Source organism: Chroicocephalus ridibundus, chromosome 13 (genome assembly GCF_963924245.1).
Source record: "Chroicocephalus ridibundus chromosome 13, bChrRid1.1, whole genome shotgun sequence".
NCBI lineage: Eukaryota > Metazoa > Chordata > Aves > Charadriiformes > Laridae > Chroicocephalus > Chroicocephalus ridibundus.
The window spans coordinates 5754772-5776152 of record NC_086296.1 but is presented as its reverse complement, the minus strand read 5'-3'; the positions used below and the strand labels follow the sequence as shown (position 1 = coordinate 5776152).

General features: G+C 36.8%; 1 protein-coding gene across 6 annotated transcripts in view; it reads left to right on the top strand.

Annotated features, from left to right (window-relative positions):
* Positions 1 to 21381, top strand: part of MPHOSPH9 (M-phase phosphoprotein 9) — a 37720-nt gene that overhangs the window by 6093 nt on the left and 10246 nt on the right. For 2 of the 6 annotated variants that reach the window (XM_063350565.1, XM_063350566.1), the window contains exons 3-16: positions 1615 to 1765; positions 3184 to 3273; positions 6344 to 6864; positions 8612 to 8735; positions 10979 to 11069; positions 12668 to 12774; positions 13203 to 13328; positions 14136 to 14572; positions 15415 to 15573; positions 16680 to 16767; positions 17578 to 17793; positions 18653 to 18700; positions 19052 to 19116; positions 20888 to 20989. In XM_063350565.1, coding sequence (XP_063206635.1) covers positions 1615 to 1765; positions 3184 to 3273; positions 6344 to 6864; positions 8612 to 8735; positions 10979 to 11069; positions 12668 to 12774; positions 13203 to 13328; positions 14136 to 14572; positions 15415 to 15573; positions 16680 to 16767; positions 17578 to 17793; positions 18653 to 18700; positions 19052 to 19116; positions 20888 to 20989 — 2325 coding nt within the window. Of the gene's footprint in view, positions 1 to 1614; positions 1766 to 3183; positions 3274 to 3951; positions 3988 to 6343; positions 6865 to 8611; positions 8736 to 10978; positions 11070 to 12667; positions 12775 to 13202; positions 13329 to 14135; positions 14573 to 15414; positions 15574 to 16679; positions 16768 to 17577; positions 17794 to 18652; positions 18701 to 19051; positions 19117 to 20887; positions 20990 to 21381 lie in introns of those variants that run through there. The other 4 variants (XM_063350569.1, XM_063350567.1, XM_063350570.1 and 1 more) reach the window with 4 other exon arrangements.

Sequence of the window (21381 nt, the reverse complement as noted above, 5' to 3'; positions counted from 1 at the left end):
ACACCCGAGAGTGAGTGAGGGTGTGTGTGAGGAGTCGAAAGGGGCACCCATCAGCTCACTGGGGTCACCTGCTGCGAAGGGACCCTGGTCCTGGTAGTTAAAGACCCGTGTGGTGTGTGTGTGACTCCTTGAACGGCGTGTGAGTGCTTGGGCAGCAGCTTCTCCTTTAACAAGGACTTTGTCTCCAGGTTGTATGCCATGTACCCGTATCTCAGGTGGTGTAGGTTGATACCGCTGATCGTATTTCCTTTTCTCTTCAAACCTTTGTTGCATATACAAAAGATACTGGGTCAACTGTTCGTCTGTCCAACAGGCTGCTCTTAGCTGCAGTGTAAGTCCCTGGTATAGCTAAGTGCCTCCCAAAGAGAATTTCTGCTGGTGTTAGTCCTATGGGTTGTTGCGGAGTGTTTCGGACATCCCACAGAACTAAGTTCAGTGCTTCCGACCATTTTAAACCAGTGTGCGTACATACTTTTGTTATCTTCTCATTTAATGTTCTGTTCATCCTTTCTGCTATTCCTGAATGACAGGTTTGTATGTAGGTTTCTTTTCCTCAGTATGTAGGTTTCTTTCTATTCCTAACAATTTGCACAGTTGACTGATTATATTTGCTGTAAAATGAGTGTGTCTCTCTCTCAGTTGACTCCAGAACCCCATATCTTGGTATAATTTCTTTCAATAAAGCTTTTACTACTCCTTTTGTGTCAGCTTTTCTTGTTGGGAAGGCTTCCACCCAGCCTGACATTTGATCTTCTGGGGCAGGGGGAAAACCTGTCTTGGACAAATTGTAAGAGATCATTCTTTGGAAAGATCATGCATTATGCTAAGTCATTTTGTAGAGAACAGCAGCTTAGAAAAAACAAATTGTTTTTCAGTTCAATGGCCAAAGTATTGCCAGTGAATAAGAAAGGCAAATATGGACTAATGGCCTAAGCGACAGATTAGGAGAGGTTCTTCTTGACTGACCTGTTGAGAATTACAAGTTGCTTACTGCATCTGTAACCCCTTTCACTGAAAGGGTTATTAAACATTGGAATAGGTGGTGGATTCACCATCCCTGGAGGTGTTTAAAAAAAGGGTAGATGGGGCACTTAGGGACATGGTTTAGAAGTGGCTTTTGTCAGGGTAGGTTAAAGGTTGGACTTGATGATCTTAAAGGTCCCTTCCAACCTCAGCAATTCTATGATTCTCAAAAAGGGGCAGGCGTCTTGGACTTCATAAATCGTTGTCACACAGAAGCTTATATCTGTAAGCTTCTGACCTCAGAATCTATGAAGAAGCAGATAGGTTTGATGGAAAGCTGTATTTATTGATGTTTGTACTAGTGAGCAGTAATATGTGTGCTGATGATGCTGTCTGTCTTCTTGGAAAGCTACTGCGTCTTAATAGTATGTGGGATAAGAATGAAGCATGCTGTAGATTCTTTGATATTTTCTTGAAGAACATCCTCACTCTTATGAATGTATCAGGGTTGGGTTTTTTTAGCATGATGAGGGTAAATTAAGTGTATACTTCTTCTATGGCTGCATAGCGTATGTAGTGTATTATTTTGGCCACTGTGTTGGACAACTGGCACAATAAATAATTGAAATGTTTTTCCTCGTGTTTCACCAGAAGTCCCTCATCCAATCCCAATGGAGTTTCTGGTTACTCAGGGAATACCACGTCCTCGTTAATGCCTGGTTCTGTCAAGCTGCTTGCCTCCTTTGTGCAAGATATCCAGAACATTGGAAATACTGACTCTGAAATTGTGAAGAACTGTGAGGTATTTGATGTTAAGGTTTATTTAAAAAAAAAAAAAAAAATTAATGTGTTGGCTTTGCATTTTGGAAGACAGATCTAATGATGATAGGTTCAGCAGTAAGGTCTATACATGTACATGTTCATTCTTCGTGATGGGACAAGCCCTTTTACAATGTATGGACTAATCACATGGATGGATTTTATTGCACTTCTGTCTTAGCTTTTTACAATATTTTAGGTTTTTATATTAGTGTTTTACAATACATATGTGAATATTATTTTTTTTGAAATTACAGTACTTAAAGATGGCAAGTTTTTGAACTGAAAAATTTAAATCTTTAAAATTCTAGCACTTCTAACTGGTCTGAAGTGATCTAGAAATTGAAGTTTTCTTACTAAAAATGGCTCTGTTTTAGTTGAATTATTTATTTGTTCCATTTGTAAAGATGTGTAGATGATAAGTTTGTTTCCAGATTTAAAACAACACAACAATAATAATGTAGGTTCGATGAGCTAATTCTCTCAAAGCCTTTTTTTAATATTGTTTTCATCCTTTTTTATTTTAAATTTTATCATTATTTTTAGTCTCCATAAGGAACGTCAGGTTTCCACACCATGGGCTTGTTCCTGCAGAATTTTTGAGCTTTCTGGCGGCGGTCCATCAAACTGTCTCTTGACAGATGCTTAATTTGGTGCTCTTTAACAGCTCCAAGAAAAGAATATAGATGTCTGTGTCTAGGCACATGCGTTCTGTGTCCCGTGTCCTGTGCTTCAAGTATCAGGCTCTGTAAACATTAGCATAAGATAGTATTTAAAATTCAGATTTTACCACATTTTAGGAACCCCATATATTCTGATTTTTTTTTTAATTATCTTTTTGTTTTCACTACTTATGCATTGTGGACTTCAGCTGAATTCTTGAAGGGAAGAGTTTTTTATTGAAGTGAATGGTTCACTGGACATAGGGTTGTTTAATTATAAATTTAAAAATTGCCTAGAATTTATTGAACTGTAATCAACCTTTCCAAAACTTGGCTGTACTTTCCTGTTAGCTGTTTCTACTATTAAGTAATTTGATTTTTTTTTTGATAGAAAAGCTCTCTTCCTTTGTTCATTTGTTTGTTTGGGTTTTTTTTAAACCAAACTTAAATTGTAGAGATGTGTTATCTTGCTGCCTAGAAGGACATTTTTTTAAGTGAATGTGTCCATAGTGAATTGTTTCCATTGACTGGCATGGTAGCGGGCTGCCTGTATTGTGTGGTGACCAACCACAGTGCTGCTGTTAAACTTTGTATTATGGCAACACCTAAGTATAAGATTGCAAAATCTTATCTTATTCTGTAGCTAGAGTAAAAGGCAAGAGATACAATGTGACTGGGCTTTAATTTTACTTTGTGTATTTTTTACTTTGTGACTGTATTTTACTTTGTGATTTAATAGACAAGGTGGCTACAGTTATTGAGACTGGTAGAAAAACAATGTCAGGAACAAATAGTTGCCCAGCAAGAGCAGTTCCGCCATCAAATCCAAGTAAGTAATAATTTGTTCATTTAGGAAGGGTAGGCTGAATGTTTCTTGTCTCCCCCTCCCTCCACCCCCCGGCCCCCCTCCCCAAACCAATACAATATGGTCTCTGGCACTCCTGTGTTTTCCTGTAAGTATATCAGACAGGCAATTATTGGAAGTGGGTGATTGGAATACCGATTTACAGCATGTATATTTGAGACAGTCTTGGCTAATTAACAAAGTAACTGGTAGGAACCATTTCAGAAGTAAAGATTCTTGATTATTTGTTTTCAATTGCTCATTTGGTTCAGAATGCCCACATGATAATTGAATTTTGTAGGTACAAGCTGTTTTTTATTAACTGTTAGACTGTATGAGTTCTAATTTTGAGACACTGTAGTTTTCTCTTCATTAGAAAATGTTAATGCAACTTGTCATTCCCTCATCTAGACAGGATGTAGCATAGGAAAACATTCACTATAATAGCTGAACACTTACTTCACCCTTCAGTTGAACAGTTTAAGAATGAAAAATGACCCATGTGCTGCACATTTTTGCCGAACCATATTTATCCATTAAGACAGAAGAAATGTGTATACGTATGTATAAGAGACAGTAATTCTATAAATACATAATGCTGGTTATCTTCATCATTTTGGTTGCTGTTTTTTCCCTTCCCTTTCCTGGTGCCCTCTACACTAGTAGTAATCAACAGTTCCTGAACTGAATTAACAAGAGGTACTGTCCTTTTATCCTATCTTCTGTTTCTCCCCCACTGAACGCTTCCCCCCCGCCATCTCGTTAATTCTGTCCCACCAGTGTTTCCTTATCCCTTGTATTTCCTTTCTCCTACTATAGTGGATTGATTCACTTGTTGCTAATTGTAGTCTTGATTAATCCATTGTGTTGTCTTTGCCGGTTTTTGTCTTTGTTGATAGGAAAGGCTACCTCTGGAAGAGTTGAGTTTGTGGTATCAGCAGGGTCTCACTAACTGCATGAATTGCTACACTAAATATAAAATTAACAGCTATAACTTTCAGTTATGTGAGTGTGTTAGATAAAATAGATGGAGCTAGCCCAAACTTAAACTGGTATACAAGTGACCTAGTGAAAATACTGAAATACAGGCAACTCAAAACATTCTAATAAGAATAATAAAAAGACGAAACTAATCATGTGCTATTTGGGGTAGAAAAGCAAGATGCTGCATTAGCATTGACATAACTCTGAGATAAACCTTGCACTATGCTGTGTTTAAAGACCAACTGTGCTTATAAAAATGCATCTTCATCCGTGTGAAAATGTGGATGAGTTTGTTCATTCATGACCTTGAGTTAATTTTGGAATCAGTGGGGTCAGTCCTTGCCTTATGTGATTTATACACTAGAAGACAAGTGTGCTAATGACAAACTGTCACCACCTGTGGATCATCCTAAGATCAGACTTTGTTGAAGAGGATTTAAAAAAAGAAAAAGTTACCTACAGTCCCAAAACTATAGAAACATTGTCTTATTTTTCCCAGGTCTTTTCTTCTCTTGGAATTATTTGTGACTATGCAAAGAGAAGTAAAAATGCTATTTGATTGGAATAGTAGCCTTTCACTTTTCCTGCACAAAGTATTAATGACAAAGATTAAATGTCATCAGAGAATCTGGTCAGTTTGGTGGGTTTTTTTTCCCCCCCACAGTTCTGTTTCTTCCCTCTTGTTCTCACTTCCCTCCTTTCCTCGCTGGAGTTGAATCACAGAATTAAAGCATAGGTGATTGCTGCAGTCAAGATTGAAATCATTAGCACAACAAAAAAAATTGCTGTGGCAGAAAACTTCATCCCTGTTTTTTGTGGTTTTGTTTTTTGCATAGAAAGACTGAGCTGAAATTCAATTGTTAATTCTATTGGAAGTTAGTAAAACAAAATGGCTTAGTTCTGAGTAGCATTACCTGTAGCTTTCTCTGAAATTAAGTTTTTTATATTTTTTATTTCTTACTTTCAGAGAACAAATGATTTTTGTTCAGTTTGTGCTTTCTACTTGCTGCTCATATGTGAGTAATGTACTGTAGTTCTGTGAAAAAACGTTAGTAGAGTTCCACGTTCTTAAAATTATTGCAAGTTCTTTCCCCTGCCCCACCCCCCGAGGGAATTAGTTTGAAATGTGTTCTTGAAAACAACTATATACTCTGATCTTGTAACGTGTAGTAAGAGTTGTGTGCTCATGCAGAGTTCAGTAATCTCAATACAACTCTGCAGAAGTGTTGATCGTTGGCCAAACGACACAGCCATGGGCACTGGCATGAAATCTTTTCATAGCCCTTGACAAAAGCATTAGTTGTTTCTCAGAGCTGTTTCAGTATACCAGTGCACAACTGTAAAACTTTAAAAAAAAAAATAAATTATCTAGTATATTGAAATAACTCTTTGCAGACATTGTAGACTAAGGAATAAGTAACCTGTTAAATCGAGTGATCTACTTACATGTTTGCTCCATTCCATCAGATACCAAAACAATCAAAATGGAGATCTTTGTATTACATGAACCACCTAATGACATATTGTCTAAATCAGATATTTTAAAGTCAAGTTTTATGCGAATAATCTTACAGAGGTACATTATTCCTATTGGTGTAATAGAATAATGGTTTATACTTCCATTAAAGCATTCTCGCAGTCTTTAAAAATGTATATCCAAATTATAAATTCTTTTAGACCTAGATTTAGCAAAAGACTTTTGTCTACCTCTAATGATGTACGTAGATAGTTTATTTCTCTTTATCTGGCTGGTAGGTAACTATGGTTCTAAAGGCACATAGTGAATACATGCATGCGTGGAGTGGTTTTTTTTTTTTTTACATTAATAAATGACTACTGAGACTATAATTCACTCCATGGAATTAAAGATTGTTACCATGCCCATTTTACTGTTATGCACAGTATGCATATATCTACTTTATGCATGAGATGTCTACACATTGAAAAAATGGAGTTATTTGAAATAAGTACTCTAATTCTCTCACTAATAACATGAATTGAAGATGCATCAAAACAGAAACGTGATTTGTGGCATGATCTCACAGGAAATTTGCCTTTTGTTTTCCTGTAGCTGATTCAGGATGAGATAAGGCAGTTAGTGAAATTGCAGAGCAGCAATTGGAGTGCCAGCAAGAGCAGAAGTTTGCCTGCCAAGCTCACAGACGCTTTTTCATCACTAGAAAGTCAAATGGGGATGTGTTCTGAAATCTTTGAAGAACATGGGGACATTGTCAATCAACTTAGATCTAATGAAGCAGAAAGTCAGCCATACACATCTGATCCGCATCAGGAATGTTTCGCAAATGATGCTTCGATGAATAGTGGGTATGGTACGCTTTCTGCCTCCGAACTGAACCCTGGCAAATCTAACGACATTAACGAGTGCATGGACTTCATGGAGAAAACTTCACAAGGACAGGGTGATGCAGCAGTATTGCAGAGTGACGCCGTTGTAGCCAGTGTTCAAAATAAAAAAGAACTTCCCTTCCAAAAAATAGAGGAAAATTTTTCATCAGGAAGGAACGATATTTTAGTTTTTCCTGCTGAATTTGAACACAAAGTTGATAAAGCTCAATGTGGAAAAAAACCCAGGTAAGTGATAAACTTTCAAAATATGTTGATTTATTGTAGACAGTCCCAATTCAGTAAACCGCTGTTGGCAACTGGAAACCTGAAGGAATTGAATGGAACCTCTTGATTGTAAACAATACTATGCTTCAAAGTTATTTGTTAAGCCTAATGTTTCTGCATGATGCATACTTGCATCTGCAGTGTTTGTAGATATTTTACGAGGGGGGGGGGAGAAATATGAAAATCTACTTTCCCCTGAAAACTTTAGCTAAGATACAGTTTGCATATAATGTTTATCTGTGCACCAGAATTTTAGGTGCCAATTACCAATTTTATACGACTGATACTTTGCTATTGTGCTCAACCAGTCTTTTTTGCTAGCTTATCTGCATGTGTTAGAGTAATAAATTGTATCAGACAGCAGTCAAACATGTTTGGGTTTTTGTTTTGGTTTTTTTTGGTTGACTTTTGTTTGTTTTGCTGTATTCAATAGGTCGGTGGATCTACCAAGATTTTTTGGAAAGCTTGGCTAGCTAATTTGGCAATAATACTGACCGAGTGCTGCTCTAGTTGCACAGAACTTGACAATGTACTTTACTCTCCCTGTCAGACTGGGCTGTGATGGCAGTGGCTCCATGTGGTCACGAGTGGTATCAGAGGTCTTGTGGGCAGCACGTTGCCTGTGAGTCCCTGATAGTAGTTTGAAGAGATAAAAACTTTCTCTCTATTGGAAAAATGGAAAATCGTGAAAACAAACTTAAGTTTTGCTGGTAGATAATAACAGAACCAGCTTTCTTTAGAGAATTTGGTTTGGAAATGTCTTATTTCAGCATATAGGGTAGATCGTAACCTCATTGATATGTATGTTCTCTTCCTGCCTTCTGTTGGGATTTATTCCAGCGTGTGATTCATGTTGCACAGTTCCATCAGGGGTGTAGCTGCGATTCATGGGCTGCCAGGGAAACTTAGAGCTGGAAAAGCTCAATTCAAGAGTGTTTTCAGTTCGAAAAACCTTTCTAAGGCAACTTTTGAAATCACGTATGACTTTTTTTTGTCCTTTTTATAAAAAAAATACAAGTTTTTTTTCTCTTGAAATTGTTTTCTGTTTTGCATTATGAACTCCGTTTGAAGGAAGAAAGGGTTCACACCAAAGCGGAATAGTTCAGTTAACCCAAACTGTGTGTGGTGGTGTCTTTTAATTTTTAGTTGTAAACTTTTTTCATTTTTTCCACTGTATGTTCCCAACTTTTTTTTTTTTGCCTTTTTCTGTTTCCTTCTATATCGTGTTTCAGTCTTCCTTATCCTTGAAGATTGTCTTGAGCTGGAAGGCGTCCTTAGTTTGTTTTAGGTGACATCATCTTTACAATCAGGCTGATAACACAATAAGAAAAACTACATTACATTCCAGCTTAATTTTGGGGTTTTGATGAATATCTACTTCAACAGACCAAAAAAATAGTTGCCTGGATAAAAATGCGGTGCTCTTTGTTAAGATTTTTTTTTGGTAGTAGGGAAGCCATTTTGATTATGGGTGCAGTTGATTAGCACCTTTCCTTTCAGTGACTTGTTTTGTTGTTGTTGTGTTTACTTTTAAAAACAAGAGCCCTAAAGTATTTCAGCATTCATTACTTCATATTGTTTCTTAGAAATGCACAAAAGCAGTGGAGTTTTAGTGCCTATGTTTCACCTTGAAGAAGAAATAATTTCATGTCTCCACTGAAGAGGGCAAATGTACTTATGGTATATGTGTGTGTCTCTTATCATCTAGTAAACCTTTAACATCATGGGCACAAAAGTTGAAACAAAACCAACCAAAAAGAATAAATGCTGAAGGAGTATGTGTGACCTCTATGCAAGAAAATGACCAATCAAAGAAAATACCGCTTGAGAATGTAAGTCTCTCTTTATTTTATGAAGTTTTTCTAATTTTATTCTTGTCACTGATGTTTTTTCAGTGTTATAGTATGTTCTGATTCAGTATGTGCTTTCATACTTAGCTTTAAGCATTTGAGTAGTGGTGTTCCCATTTGTATGTTTAAAGTTTATGTGGGCAGAGTTTACCTCTTGGATCATTCTATACTTGCTCACATAGCTATTTTGGCTTATTTTATTCCTTGCCTAATTTTTGTCTTTATTTACCTAAGTGGCACATGTTCTTTCCTTATAGATATAATAGTCACATTCTTAATTGAAGCTTCACATCATGGTGATTTATTGTGCCCTATAATTTGTAGAAGGACACCTAGAGTCGAACCCTGTTATGGTGATCGGCATGCATAATTTCCATAACAAATTTTTGGAAGGATCTTTGGTTTCAGCTGGTAGTGTCGCTTTTGCTACACAGAACTCTGCGTCTGGAGGCATTAGCCACTTTGTTAAGGAAAGATAGTATTTGTCCAGATTAGGATTTTTCTTTTTTGTATTGTTTATGTAAAAATAATACATTTTTTTTTTTTTTATGGCTGTGCCACTACGATTTGGCTAAGTTGAACTACTCCAAGCACAGTTACAGCACTGGTTACTAAAAGTAACCAACCTCACAACAGATATTTAGAAAATCTAATTGGCTCTTTAGAACCACTTTCAGTAGTGCCTATTGCTGTGGCTGCTGAATCCGCTCAAAATACTTCTTTTGAGAAGAATTTGGTGTGTTCCCCCCCATATTCTTGAGTTAATGATTGTGTAAGCACACAAATCTGATTATTTTGGGGAGGGAAGTTTAATGACATAATATTTCTGATCCAAAATGACGTTATGCAACATGATTGTATTAATAATCATCATACATGTAACTATGACATTTTAGAATTACTTTCGGTATATTAATTGTTCCAAACCTCTCTCCTTATGCTATTTTTAAGGAAATAATTCCTGAAACTCTGTGAATGACTCCACCTACAAAAGAATAGGAGAACTAGCAAATATGAATCACTTAATTCAAGGCAGGGTCTGTTTTCTTTCCTGCGGTCACTTTGGGGATGATGCAGAGAGGGTGAGAGCAGCTGGTTGGACTTGCTGTTTCTAGTCTTCCATTGTCAGTGGAAACAAGATGTTACTTGGGGATATTTCAAACCAGGAGTTAAATTTATCTGCTGTGGATTGTTGCTTTTCTCTCTCAGCTTTTGAAAATACCTTTATCTTTCTATTCCTTTGTAAGAATTCAGTTGATACCCCTTCATTTTCCTTTCTTCCTCCTTAGGCAAAGGAGAATACCTAAATAAAAACATTAAGAGGGACAAAATAGCCTTGAGGTGAGATGGTACTTCATGCAAAAACTTGAAAAGCTTTAGTTGGAAAATTTTTTTCTTACTTTTGTTAACTCAATGGTTATTATCCTGTCGTAGTCCTCAGTTGTATAAGCTGTGTGAATTTACCAAAGTAGCATGACTGTTAAGCTGCTGTAGTGGAACAAAAAGCCCTGGGTATGGTAGAAAATAGCAATACGAGAGGACCATTTCAAAGCTATCTGCCCTTCCTCAGTTGCTCTTGTATCACTGTGTTATATCAATGACATTTCTTCCTTTGATTAAAGAAGATGAGAATTGTAGCAAATCTTAAATTATGTGAATTTTTTTCCATGTATTGGTTGAAGTTTTTTTTCTAATGAGCTAGGGAGGTTGCTTAGGAAGTATGGAATGATGAGAAGAAGGATATGTAGTGTCTTGTCTATCCGAGATGATAGGCAGTGTTTACCTCCAGATTTGTGGTAGGTGGAGTCATAACAGCTGAATACAAGAAATTCCAATCTTAGGATCAGGAAAGAGTAACGCTTTATTGGTAACTCATCCCCTCTATATACTTGCACCTCTTAAGGAGCAAGAAAGTTTAGATGGGTGTCAAAAATGTGTATTTTTTCTAACAGTTAATCTCAAAAATGCTCCACAAGCGGACAGGCACATGACTTAGAAAATATTGCTATCTTTTAATTATGTGGCTTAGCTTAGTTACCTTTTTGACTGTGATTGCCCTAAATATAAGTTGTATAGGTTTGGATTGTGCTGTATAATTAAATGTAATCTCTTTGCTTAAAAAGACTAATAACATTTACGTGCCATTTTTAAAAATTGTACCCTTGACTTTTTTTTCCTTGCATTGTGATTTTCCTTATAAACTTGTTTTTCCTTTGTAATTTTAGACAAACCTTACTGATGCTGCTTTGCCACATTACACTTTTTACCTCAATCAACCGAATGAAAGTCCGAATTCCTTAGTGTCTGAAGCCTCAGGTATAGTTAATTTCTTGCACTAAAACTTCCTCTTCTTTTGAATTCTCTTTTTTTTTTTTTTTTTTTTTTAAACTTACTAGAATGCATCTCCAATACCTTCGGGGAGGTGAGGAGGGTTTGAGCACTGACAAGGTATTAAACTTTGATATAGCATAATTCTGCTTTTCTTGCTCTTGCGTTTGAAGCTGATGGTAGCTCCTGTGTATTGCTGCTGGCAGATGTAGGACATGCAGCAATATTTTTCTCCTCGCTTCTCAACATTTCAAAGCTGAGGTTTATGTTTAAAACTGCTTCATAATGTAATTAGTATTAAAATCATGGTGGGGTATCAAATGATCTTTCAAATATTAGTGTTATTGGCCTAGTAATCACAAGAGTGCATGGTAACAGAGAGAGAATTCCTGTAAGCAAGGGCAGGATTCAATAATTGTGTGAATAGGCAAGAACAAAATAATGCAGTGTGTGATGTGGTTATTTAATTTTGGGAGGAATATTTGGGTTTTTCGTGTTTTAGTATGGTTTTGCTTTTGTTGTTCTGTGTGTGTGTGCGGGGTGGCTGGTGGTGGTTTTTTGTGGTTTTGGGGGTTTCATAGAATCATAGGGTTGGAAGGGCCCTCTGGAGATCATCTAGTCCAATCCCCTGCCAGAGCAGGGTCACCTACAGCAGGTTGCACAGGAACGCGTCCAGGTGGGTTTGGAATGTCTCCAGAGACGGAGACTCCACCACCTCTCTGGGCAGCCTGTGCCAGTGCTCTGCCACCCTCAAGGTTAAGAAGTTCCTCCTCATGTTTAGGTGGAACTTCCTATGCTCAAGTTTGTGCCCATTGCCTCTTGTCCTGTTTGTGTGTCTGGGGGTTTTTTGAGGGTGATGATGGAGTAGGGTGTGTTTGATTTGGGTGGGCTTTTTTTTGTTTGTTTGTTTGGTTGGTTGGTTTTTTGCCAAGCCAAACAACTAATTCACATATTTTGATCCTAACAGGGTGGATTCATTTCAGTAACAAACAGGGGCACAGAGATGCAGCCCTGCAAAGTGTGTAGATTTATTGCTTCTTCACAACCCATTGAGAGAGGGACACGTATAAGAAATGGAAGTGGGATTGAGACAGTGTCTGTTCCTATGTGCCATCCTGTTTAGTCCTGGTAGTCTTGTCTCTTTCCATGCTGTAGAGTGCTGTTGAGTATCAAACCAAAAGAGTTTGTAGTATCAAGTGGCTCTCTAGGATTATTCCTTGGGTAATACAAGTTTTAGGTGCCATGCCAGAATTGGTAGAAATATAAAAGTTTGTGGTAAATGAGGATTTGTTCCTTGAACACCGAAGAACAAATCTATATGTTTTCAGTGATTTATAGCTTTCATTACTGATGCTGTGTGATGTAATACTGATTATGTTGCTTGTGCTTTGCATTGAGATTTTTGTAATTTCTGGTAACAGATGCTTTAGTGAGGTTCTTAAGCAATAGATGTAATAATTAATACAGCATACTAACAGTTAGCTGACGAAGTAATGTTTTACTAATGGATTTTAGGATTCCTGTTCTATAGCTGTGAGTTTGAAACTTCTAAATTTTTTTTTCTTTCCGTTGTTTCTTCTTATCAGGACTTTCATACTGGAAATTAGATGAAAAGGAGATGTATCGCTCTTTACCAGAGAATTTCAGAAGCGAGTTCACTGATGCTTTCTCCACAAAAGTATCATCAGACCAGGTAAGCTTTGTACATGTTTTAAAAGTTGTCTTTTAAAGTAGTTGCTTGTCATCTTTCCTTTTTTCTACGATGGAAAGAATCAGCCCTCCAGAAACTAACTTTTCCGTGAGAACTCTTTTGTTAGTCAGTCTTTTGTATTCTGTTCCTTCATTATTCATTTACCCCCACTAAACTCACTTGGAATTTATTGACCTTCTTCTGTCATTTAAAAGAAATTGATGTGTATAGGAGATGAAAAGAGACTAATTAGTATATTAAAGGTGTATCTGCCTCATTAAGGACACTTTTTTAAATAGGGTGCATTGAATAAAGCCACCTTCTGTTATGAACTGATTTACTAGCTAAACCCACCCCACAACTTGTTTATCTATATTGGGGATGGAGGATTGCGTTCAGATAAACTCATGCTGCAGTTTTTCCTGTTGAAGTTGTCTACTGCTGATGAAATGAAGCCATCGTCATTGAAGGATATTTATCATAAAAGACAAAGGGAGAACAAGCAGCTGCCAGACCAGAATTTTATGCCTTCTTCCCAGTCAAGTCACCCACCAGAGGTAACGTTAGTTTTTTTACTTCTCATCTCAGTTTGAAGATATGGTTACAGACTGTTCTCACATTAATTGGCCTCTGCTGCCACCTCCAGTGTTATGCTGGAACAGCAATTTGTGCAGCCGTATGATGAAGCAGATAGGGAAGGCATCCAGCTGAAAAGAACCTCTAAGAATACCCTGGGTAAACGGCACCTTTGCCGCACAACCTTGAGGGTGGCGCAGGGATGAATCTGCTTATGCTGAGGCTGCAGCTGATGAAATGCATGTGGAACTGCAGTCACAGAAGCAGGGTTTTCTTATTACTTCCCACAAGACAAGTTAATTTCACTTGTGAAACAGAAGAGGCACAGGTTGTGGAAATATTCTTTCTTATATTTGTTTCTTTATACAGCTTTCAGTGTTGTTCAAAATCCAGTAACAATGGCTGCTGTGTGACTATCTTCATATAATCCATGAAGTGATTTTCATAACTGTACAAAGTTATTGTTTCAACCTGCAGGCAGACATCATAGTCCTTCTATTTACGTAACTGAAATTTCAGTGGTGTTTCTAGACAGTTACAGATGTTAGATATGTCCTTTATTCTTAATGGAAACTTAGAAACTCAAGTTGCAAACATTGAGAATATGTGTCATCATCTGAGCTGTTACAGGTCCCTTCATCTTGCTTGTAACTACCAAATGATTGTAGTAATAGTCAACATAATTCCTGCAATATATTATATGGATTACTAATGTCTTCAGATAAACTCCATTTACAGGAACAAAAGTTAAATCACAGTTTTTTTAGCATTATAACTTTATTTCCTAGATCTTGACGTTGGACCCAACCCTGCATATGAAACCAGGTCAGCAGAACTCAGGACGTTGTTTTTTCAATATTCCTGAAGAGACTACTCCTTTTTCTCCAGACTCTATGGCGGAGCCCGGATTTTCAAGTCATTGTGACACAGACTCTTTTTCACAGACAAGTAATTCATCTCAGTTAGATGATTCTCCAAAATATCCTGCCAGCAGCAGAGCTGTGCATTTGGACCTCTGGAGAAATCACCCATTCCAAAATGAAAACAAGACCAGCTCTCCCTTTCCAATGGCATATACGAATGCTAATAATGATAATTCAGTCAACACTGAGGAGGAAGAAACACTGACTCTAACTCCATCTTCTGTTACTCAGTGTGCTGACAACAGTTTGCCAGAATATAGTCTTTCAGTGACATCTGTTGAAGATCCTGTGATAATGTCAAAGTAAGTACATTTTTTTTTCTTTTTTAAAAGTCGTAGAGTCGGTACTTTCATGAAAGAGGCGAAATTTAACAATACTAGCAAAACAAACAAAATATGTGAATTCTGTTTGCTTAGAACATAGCTGCATATTGCAGCTTTTTTCTTCTTTTTTTTTTTCCTTCCCCTGAAGTACAGATGGCGTATAAACAGAACAGTCATTTTCCACTTCTTACAATTGTCTTTCTTTAGACCATACTATTTAATCTTCTTTAGACCATGCTATTTAATCTAAGGCATGATATTTATGATCTGTCTTCCTTGGATGTCAAAGCCTTAACTGGAAGGCAAAACATTTTCTATGTTTTAATGGTTTGGTTATTTCTTTTTATATGTTAAAATAAAGATACATACTTACTTCATAGGCTGTATGAGGGAGTTAATTTAGGCAGAGAATATAAAAGTTGGGGGGGGTTATGCTTTCTTATTTAGAGTCAAATGGTGGGAGAAGCACAGAATTACTGCACTTAGTAATTTACTGCCTAAACACCCCCCATTTGCTATTGAAGCTCTCACTATTTGCACATGGACAAGCAGACATGGCATATATTCCATGCGTGAGGGCTTTTGTAGGGGTCATGGTTTCAAGATGGTTCAGTGTTTGGGTTTTCCTATTTTAATTTTACATGCATAGTTGCTAGTGCATAGCAAAGGAGAGAAGAGAGAGTATATATTATTCCTATATATTGATATTTATAGGCTATATATTGTTATTTATATGCTGAGTTCATTATGTGTGAATGAATACAGCAATGCATGGTCATGTGGATAACTGGAAATTTTTTTGTTCTTAATTTTGAAAATAGGATTAGGCAGAACTTGAGGGAAAAACATGCTCGACACATAGCTGATCTACGAGCTTACTATGACTCTGAGATACAGAGCTTAAAACAGCAGCTAGAGGCAAGCCATAAAAATACTTCATCTGAAGAGTTGAAGAAAATCAATCAAAATCTTGCTGACAGGTACTGTTTGTCCTTACTTGTCCTCTTCCTCTGTTACATGGTATCTTTCCACTTTAAAAACTGAGTGTGCTTGTTTATAATCTTGAAACGTTTATGCCACTTCAGTTATGAAAATTTCATGCATCCATGATACTAATATTTTCCTATTAAATATAAATTTTGCATTACTTAATGGAGCTGTTTAAGATCAGTTTAAAATTATTGGTAGACAGCAAGTGTGATGTTGGACCAGAGGTCTTGTTTGACCTGATTTTCCTGATGACAATATAGTTTTTGCTCAAGAAGGGTGGCAGGCTGAGGTAGTCGTAAGCAATTTGTAATGGAACTATCTCTGTCGTAAGATAGTGCTCACCTGTCATGCTGGTGAACATCACCCCTCTTTATTTTTCACATCAAAACTACAGATGATACATGACCAATCTTGAATTCATTGGTAGCTTTATAAAGCCACTTTGCCAGGCAATGCTCTTCGACCAGATATTCCTACTGGAATCTGTGTGCCTCGCCTATATATTCCATTAGATATAGCTTGAATGCTTGCTATATATAGAAGTTTGATGTGATTTTTATATCATTATTGCCGGTCAAAATACTTACTGTAAATTTAGACAGCTAAAATGCTCTATAAAATTTATGCCCCTCAGAATAATTGTAAAAATGCGTGGGTAGTTGGGAGTCTTTTGTACTTACCTTCCAGCACTAGTGTGTTCTAACTATTAAAAGTGACTTCTGAGCAGTCATTTATTGAGTTAAAGTAGCTTGCAATATGATTCCAGTCATTAATTATCACATAGCATCATCAATTAGCTGAAGTGGAGCTCTGCTCTGGTGCATCTCAGCTGCTTTTGGTTCTGCAGCTCTTATGCTCTGAGCCATCTGGAGTCCCTGCACGTGTTCACGGTTTGCTGCTTGCCCACCACGAGCACCACAGCCCTTCCGAGCAGAGATGCCGTGTGCACGCTGCAACGGTCAAAGACTATGGGAAGAGGTCACAGGCTGGGTACCAAAATTTGTGGGGATACTTGAGGAAGGAAAAAAGGCTGTAAAATGTAGATTTATTATTTGAAAATTTCAAGAGATTTTTGTAATCTGTTTCTTCTAAATAGGTGTGACCAATTAGATGCAGCTCTGAATGAAGCAAGTGCTCGCATAAAAGCCCTTGAAAATAAGAATAATATGCTAGAAAAGCAAGTGGTAAGTATATGTTCTTAAGCTGCTTTTTAGCTAAAAGGGTAAGAGAATGCACCTGTTCATTATTAAGTTGATCTGTGTTTCCATATCTTTCTTTATTTTCAGCCTTTCTCCTTAATATTGACATCAGCCAATATGTTACAGCGGTGACTTCCTAGCTGAGTTCCTTAGGACACTCTTACTTGAATCTACTTTTGATTGTGAACATCCTTTCCTTGTTATCAGGGATCAAACAAAGTTTAAGAGTGAAATATTGTGATGTGTTTATGGTGTATCTCTTCAGGGTTTTTTTTTTTTTTTTTAATTGATTTTGGTTTAGTTACTTTCTCGTTGATTTCTCATTAGAGCTGTGGTAAAAGCAAATCCCATCTGCACCAGGGCACAAATATTCTAAGTATATTTATACAGTCTTTCTGGCTAGGTCAGACCAGTTTGCTTATGACTGCAGTTATTGGGCAAAGAACAGAACACTTTTCATGAAAGGTAGACACCTGGAGAGAGTAATTCATTCCACCTTTTTTAGACATTTTTCTGTGCTGGGAAGCAAGACAATCAGCTGGGATTAGAGGCCTAAACTCTAGATATTTTAAGTCCCATAGAATAAATGCAACTTTTTGGGTTTTGAGTCTCTGTTTTCGTTCTTTATACATCACAGAAATGAGCAAAAAAACTTCTTTAGTTCCTGTACGGATGTACTCTTGTTTTCTATTTAGGTGATCTTTAGATTTGCTTTGTACTGAAATAAAAAAACTGCTAGGTAAGCATTATAATGAACGTGTGTGTGTGTTTGTTTGTTTGTTTTTTCTCCTACAGGCAGATTGGAGAGAACGCTTTTATGCAGTGAGTAATACTTCCAAAGTTTTGCAAGAACAAATTGAAGAAATGCGCACAAATAATAAAGAGAAGGATAATACAATCAGTCGACTAAAATCAAGGCTTAAAGATCTAGAGGAAGCATTTGAAAAGGCTTACAAGTTATCTGATAATAAAAATACAAGGCTAAAGGAAGAAAATAAAATGTTCCAAAATGTAAGTAAAAAAAATGGGCAATGATGTTTACAGTCGCACGGCATGTTACGAACACAGTCCTGGGTTTTGGAAAACTACTTGAAGTTTACCATTGTAAAGTCTTAATGCGCATCTAAGAGAACAGAAATTATTCAGCTGACTACTTGGTAGGCGAGGTGTTAGGTTACACTATGATCCTAATAGATATTTAAAACCAGGTGTTTAATGCAGCAAGTGTGTACTTGATGTGATAACGCTTGTCATAGTCCGTCTCAGGCATTTATTTTTAGAGGTATTATAGGAAATTATTTTGGAACAAGTTGTTTTTTTCTTTCAGTCTTAGTGGAAATGGACTGAACTTCTTTCATAAGTCATCACAATTTGCTAAAACTTAATCTTATATATGATTTCAGACTGAATCAAAAGCATTATTCCTCTGGTTCTTCAGTAATAGTTTCATGGAATGTTTAAATGGATTTGTTTTGGCAAAATGGGCATTAGCTGGAAAAACTACTTCATGCTTTAACTTCTTTTTACGATTAATATTTCAAAATACAAAGTCAGCTTTAAAAAGTCAGTGAAGAATTTTACTTGTTTGTTCTGGTCCTTCAGTTTCTTTAAGATAAATAATTTGAAAATTAGAAGTTTTACGTTGTGTAAGTAGCTCTGTCTCCTCTTCTCCTGTCTATAACTTTTTGTTCCAATTGGAAGATGCTAAAACTTAACAAATAATATTAAAGTACAGTCTGTATCCCCTGTAGTGCTTCTGCCTATGTTAGACAAGCAGTTTAGATGATTTTACAGCAGTCAACAAAACTGTTAACTGTATAATTGTCTCATTGTGGGTTTGCGTGTTCTTTTTTTGTTTATTTTGCTTTAGCTTTTAGGAGAATATGAGTCCCTTGGAAAAGAACATGAAAGAGTAAAGGTAAGCACATGCTAGTTAATTAAAAATACCAAACATGCAAAATATGTGATAATGTGCCACAGAATTAACTTAAGTATTTTGAAAAAGATCAAATAGAAAGATCCATGTTTATTTTAACTGATGGCTTCTTACTACATCTTTAGAGCCCTAGGAAAGGGAGAAGGAGGATGTATCATTTCCCAGTCATAGTAAAAATACCGCAAAGTCAAAGCCAAAGAAATTTAATGGACCTCCCTTTTAAATAGGAAGGCATATTTAGCATATTGTTGTCAAGACTGATGTAGAGTTACTTATTTTTCTTTTAATACACTAGTTTCTAGGTTTTTTACTTTTTTCTTTGTATACTTGTAGGATACATTAAATGCAACTGAAAACAAATTGCTTGATGCAAACACGCAGATTTCTGATCTGAAAAGGTAAACGAGAAACTGTCTTATTGCTACTTTAACACTTTAGCAATGTGAAATGTAGACTATGGCCTACACGTTCACTCCTAGATTATGAAGGCTGTAGATCTTGCAATTTTAATTATATTTTATGAAGCTTTTCATGTTGCTTTATGTTACTTTGTACACATTGTAAATATCTTGTTCTTTTAGGATGTGTGGGGTTTTTTTTTTTTTTCTACTTCCTTGATCACAACATCTTCCAGTGGGATGTAATTAATTGCTTCCTTTCTGATGGTTGTCACTTAGCTAGCCCAGCCAGTCCACTGCTCAAGCTTCTACTGCTACAGTTGTCTCCTCAGGAGCTCCCATCTTCAGCTAAGCAGTCTCTGTTCTGGTTTTCAGGAGTGAGGATGCTGACAGGAGTTTGCTGTTCAAGATTATGGCTCCTAGACATGAATAAAGAATGGAAGATGTTCTGTGTATAGAGCAGTGATAATGTTTCATGTGGATGTCCCTCATGCTACCTGGATCTTTTTTTTTTTTTTTTTTTTTTTTTTTTCCCCCCCTCTTGGGAGACCAGAAATCCATTGAGCTTTATACTTTCTGGGTAGGCCCATCAAGGGGTTTACAGTTATGAGCATATCCTCTAGTTTGGGATTTCTCAGCCATTCCTTGTCAACGGTGGTAGACAGCACACTGGCTCAGGAAAGTCCAGAGAGCTGGGAGGAGAGGACATTTGAGAAGGCCCTAGGGCAGGCATTGTAGAACTGTAATGAGGTGATGTTCCACATCATTCATCTCCCTTTGACCTTCTTCTGTGGGTATGTGCTGTCATAATTTCCTTTTAAGTTTTTAAATGAGCAGCTGAAACCCAGATTGTTAGGAGGATATTTTTTTAATGTGTGATTTTTATTTTTTTTTTATCAAATTCTTCTAGAAATGTGGCTACAAGTTTCACCTCAAAATTCATTCAAAATGTCATTGCCACCAAGCATTAACGTGGGCATAATCTTCAGCCAAACTCAGAAAAATAGCAAATGTGGTCCTCGGAAGGTGTCACAATCCTTTTCTTTGCTGCTCAGATCACACACTTTTTCAAGAAGAAGGATAGAAAGAACAAATAGGAAGAATTTAAGAATGAAATAGAAAGAAGCCAAAACCACTCTGCCTTCAATTTTTATTGGAACTGTTGAGGAAATGAAAATAGTGAAGGACAGTTCAGTCAATTACTGGTGATTCTATTTTCCTGCCTGGTTCTTGATGCTGCAGGCTAGGGACCATTCTAGACTGGGGAAACACTAGCAGAAAAAGGAGACTTTTATATTCTGCTCCAAACCCCTGTATTTCTATCCCCCAAGTGAGGGATGCCTAAGATTGTGTTGCATTGCCAAGGGCTAGTTCACTGAAGATGTTGAGTGCAGTATGTGGGAGAGGGGAAAATCACATGAAGAGTCTCAGCAGCAGTTTGGTGGAGTTACTTGAGTGACACACAGGAGAAGGAGCCACTCATTAAAACCAGAGTCAGGGAGGAGGAAAAACGTTCTTGTTTTGCTTTCCCCAACCCCTCTGAGTTGAATGCTTTGATCCACAGCAGTATCTCCTGATCTTGTCTTTCTAGCTAGGTTACCTAACTTAACTCAAAACTCCAATACATATTTAGATACGTATTTAGATAGATAGATAAAAATGTAGTAGTTGCTCTTGTTATTCTGCTTCACCCAGGATATCTGAATAAAAATGAGTAAACTCTAAGAGTTTCTTAGATATCTCTTTTATGTCTTTGCTACTTCCACGTTAGGACAATTTCAAAACTTGAAGCTCAGCTCAAGCAGGTAGAACATGAAAATATGTTGAAACTTCGTCATATTACCGAAAGTCATTTAAGAACCTCTTGTGCCAAGTAAGTGAATGTTCCAACAACATGAAAATGGGTCATGTGTTTCAGAATACTTTTTTAATGTGGTTTGGCTAAAAATGGGTAAAAATAAAAATGTCAGTCTATAGGCTAAACTGAATTAAACACGTGATGTAATAGAGACTTCACATGCCAAGAAATTCTTAAAAACAAATAAATAAATTGGATAATATATGTGTGACTTGGCAGCCTGTCTCTAGTCTTCCTAAATGAGCGTTTGATAGGTCTCAGTTGCTCAGCTAAATAGGGATTCCTATGCTCAACAAAGATCTTGGGAATAAAATCTAATACTCCAATTAGACATTAGAGGTTTTCTTTGTGTCATTGATTTGAAAGGCTGATAACTACGTTTTATGTTTCTAAATATAGTTTGTACA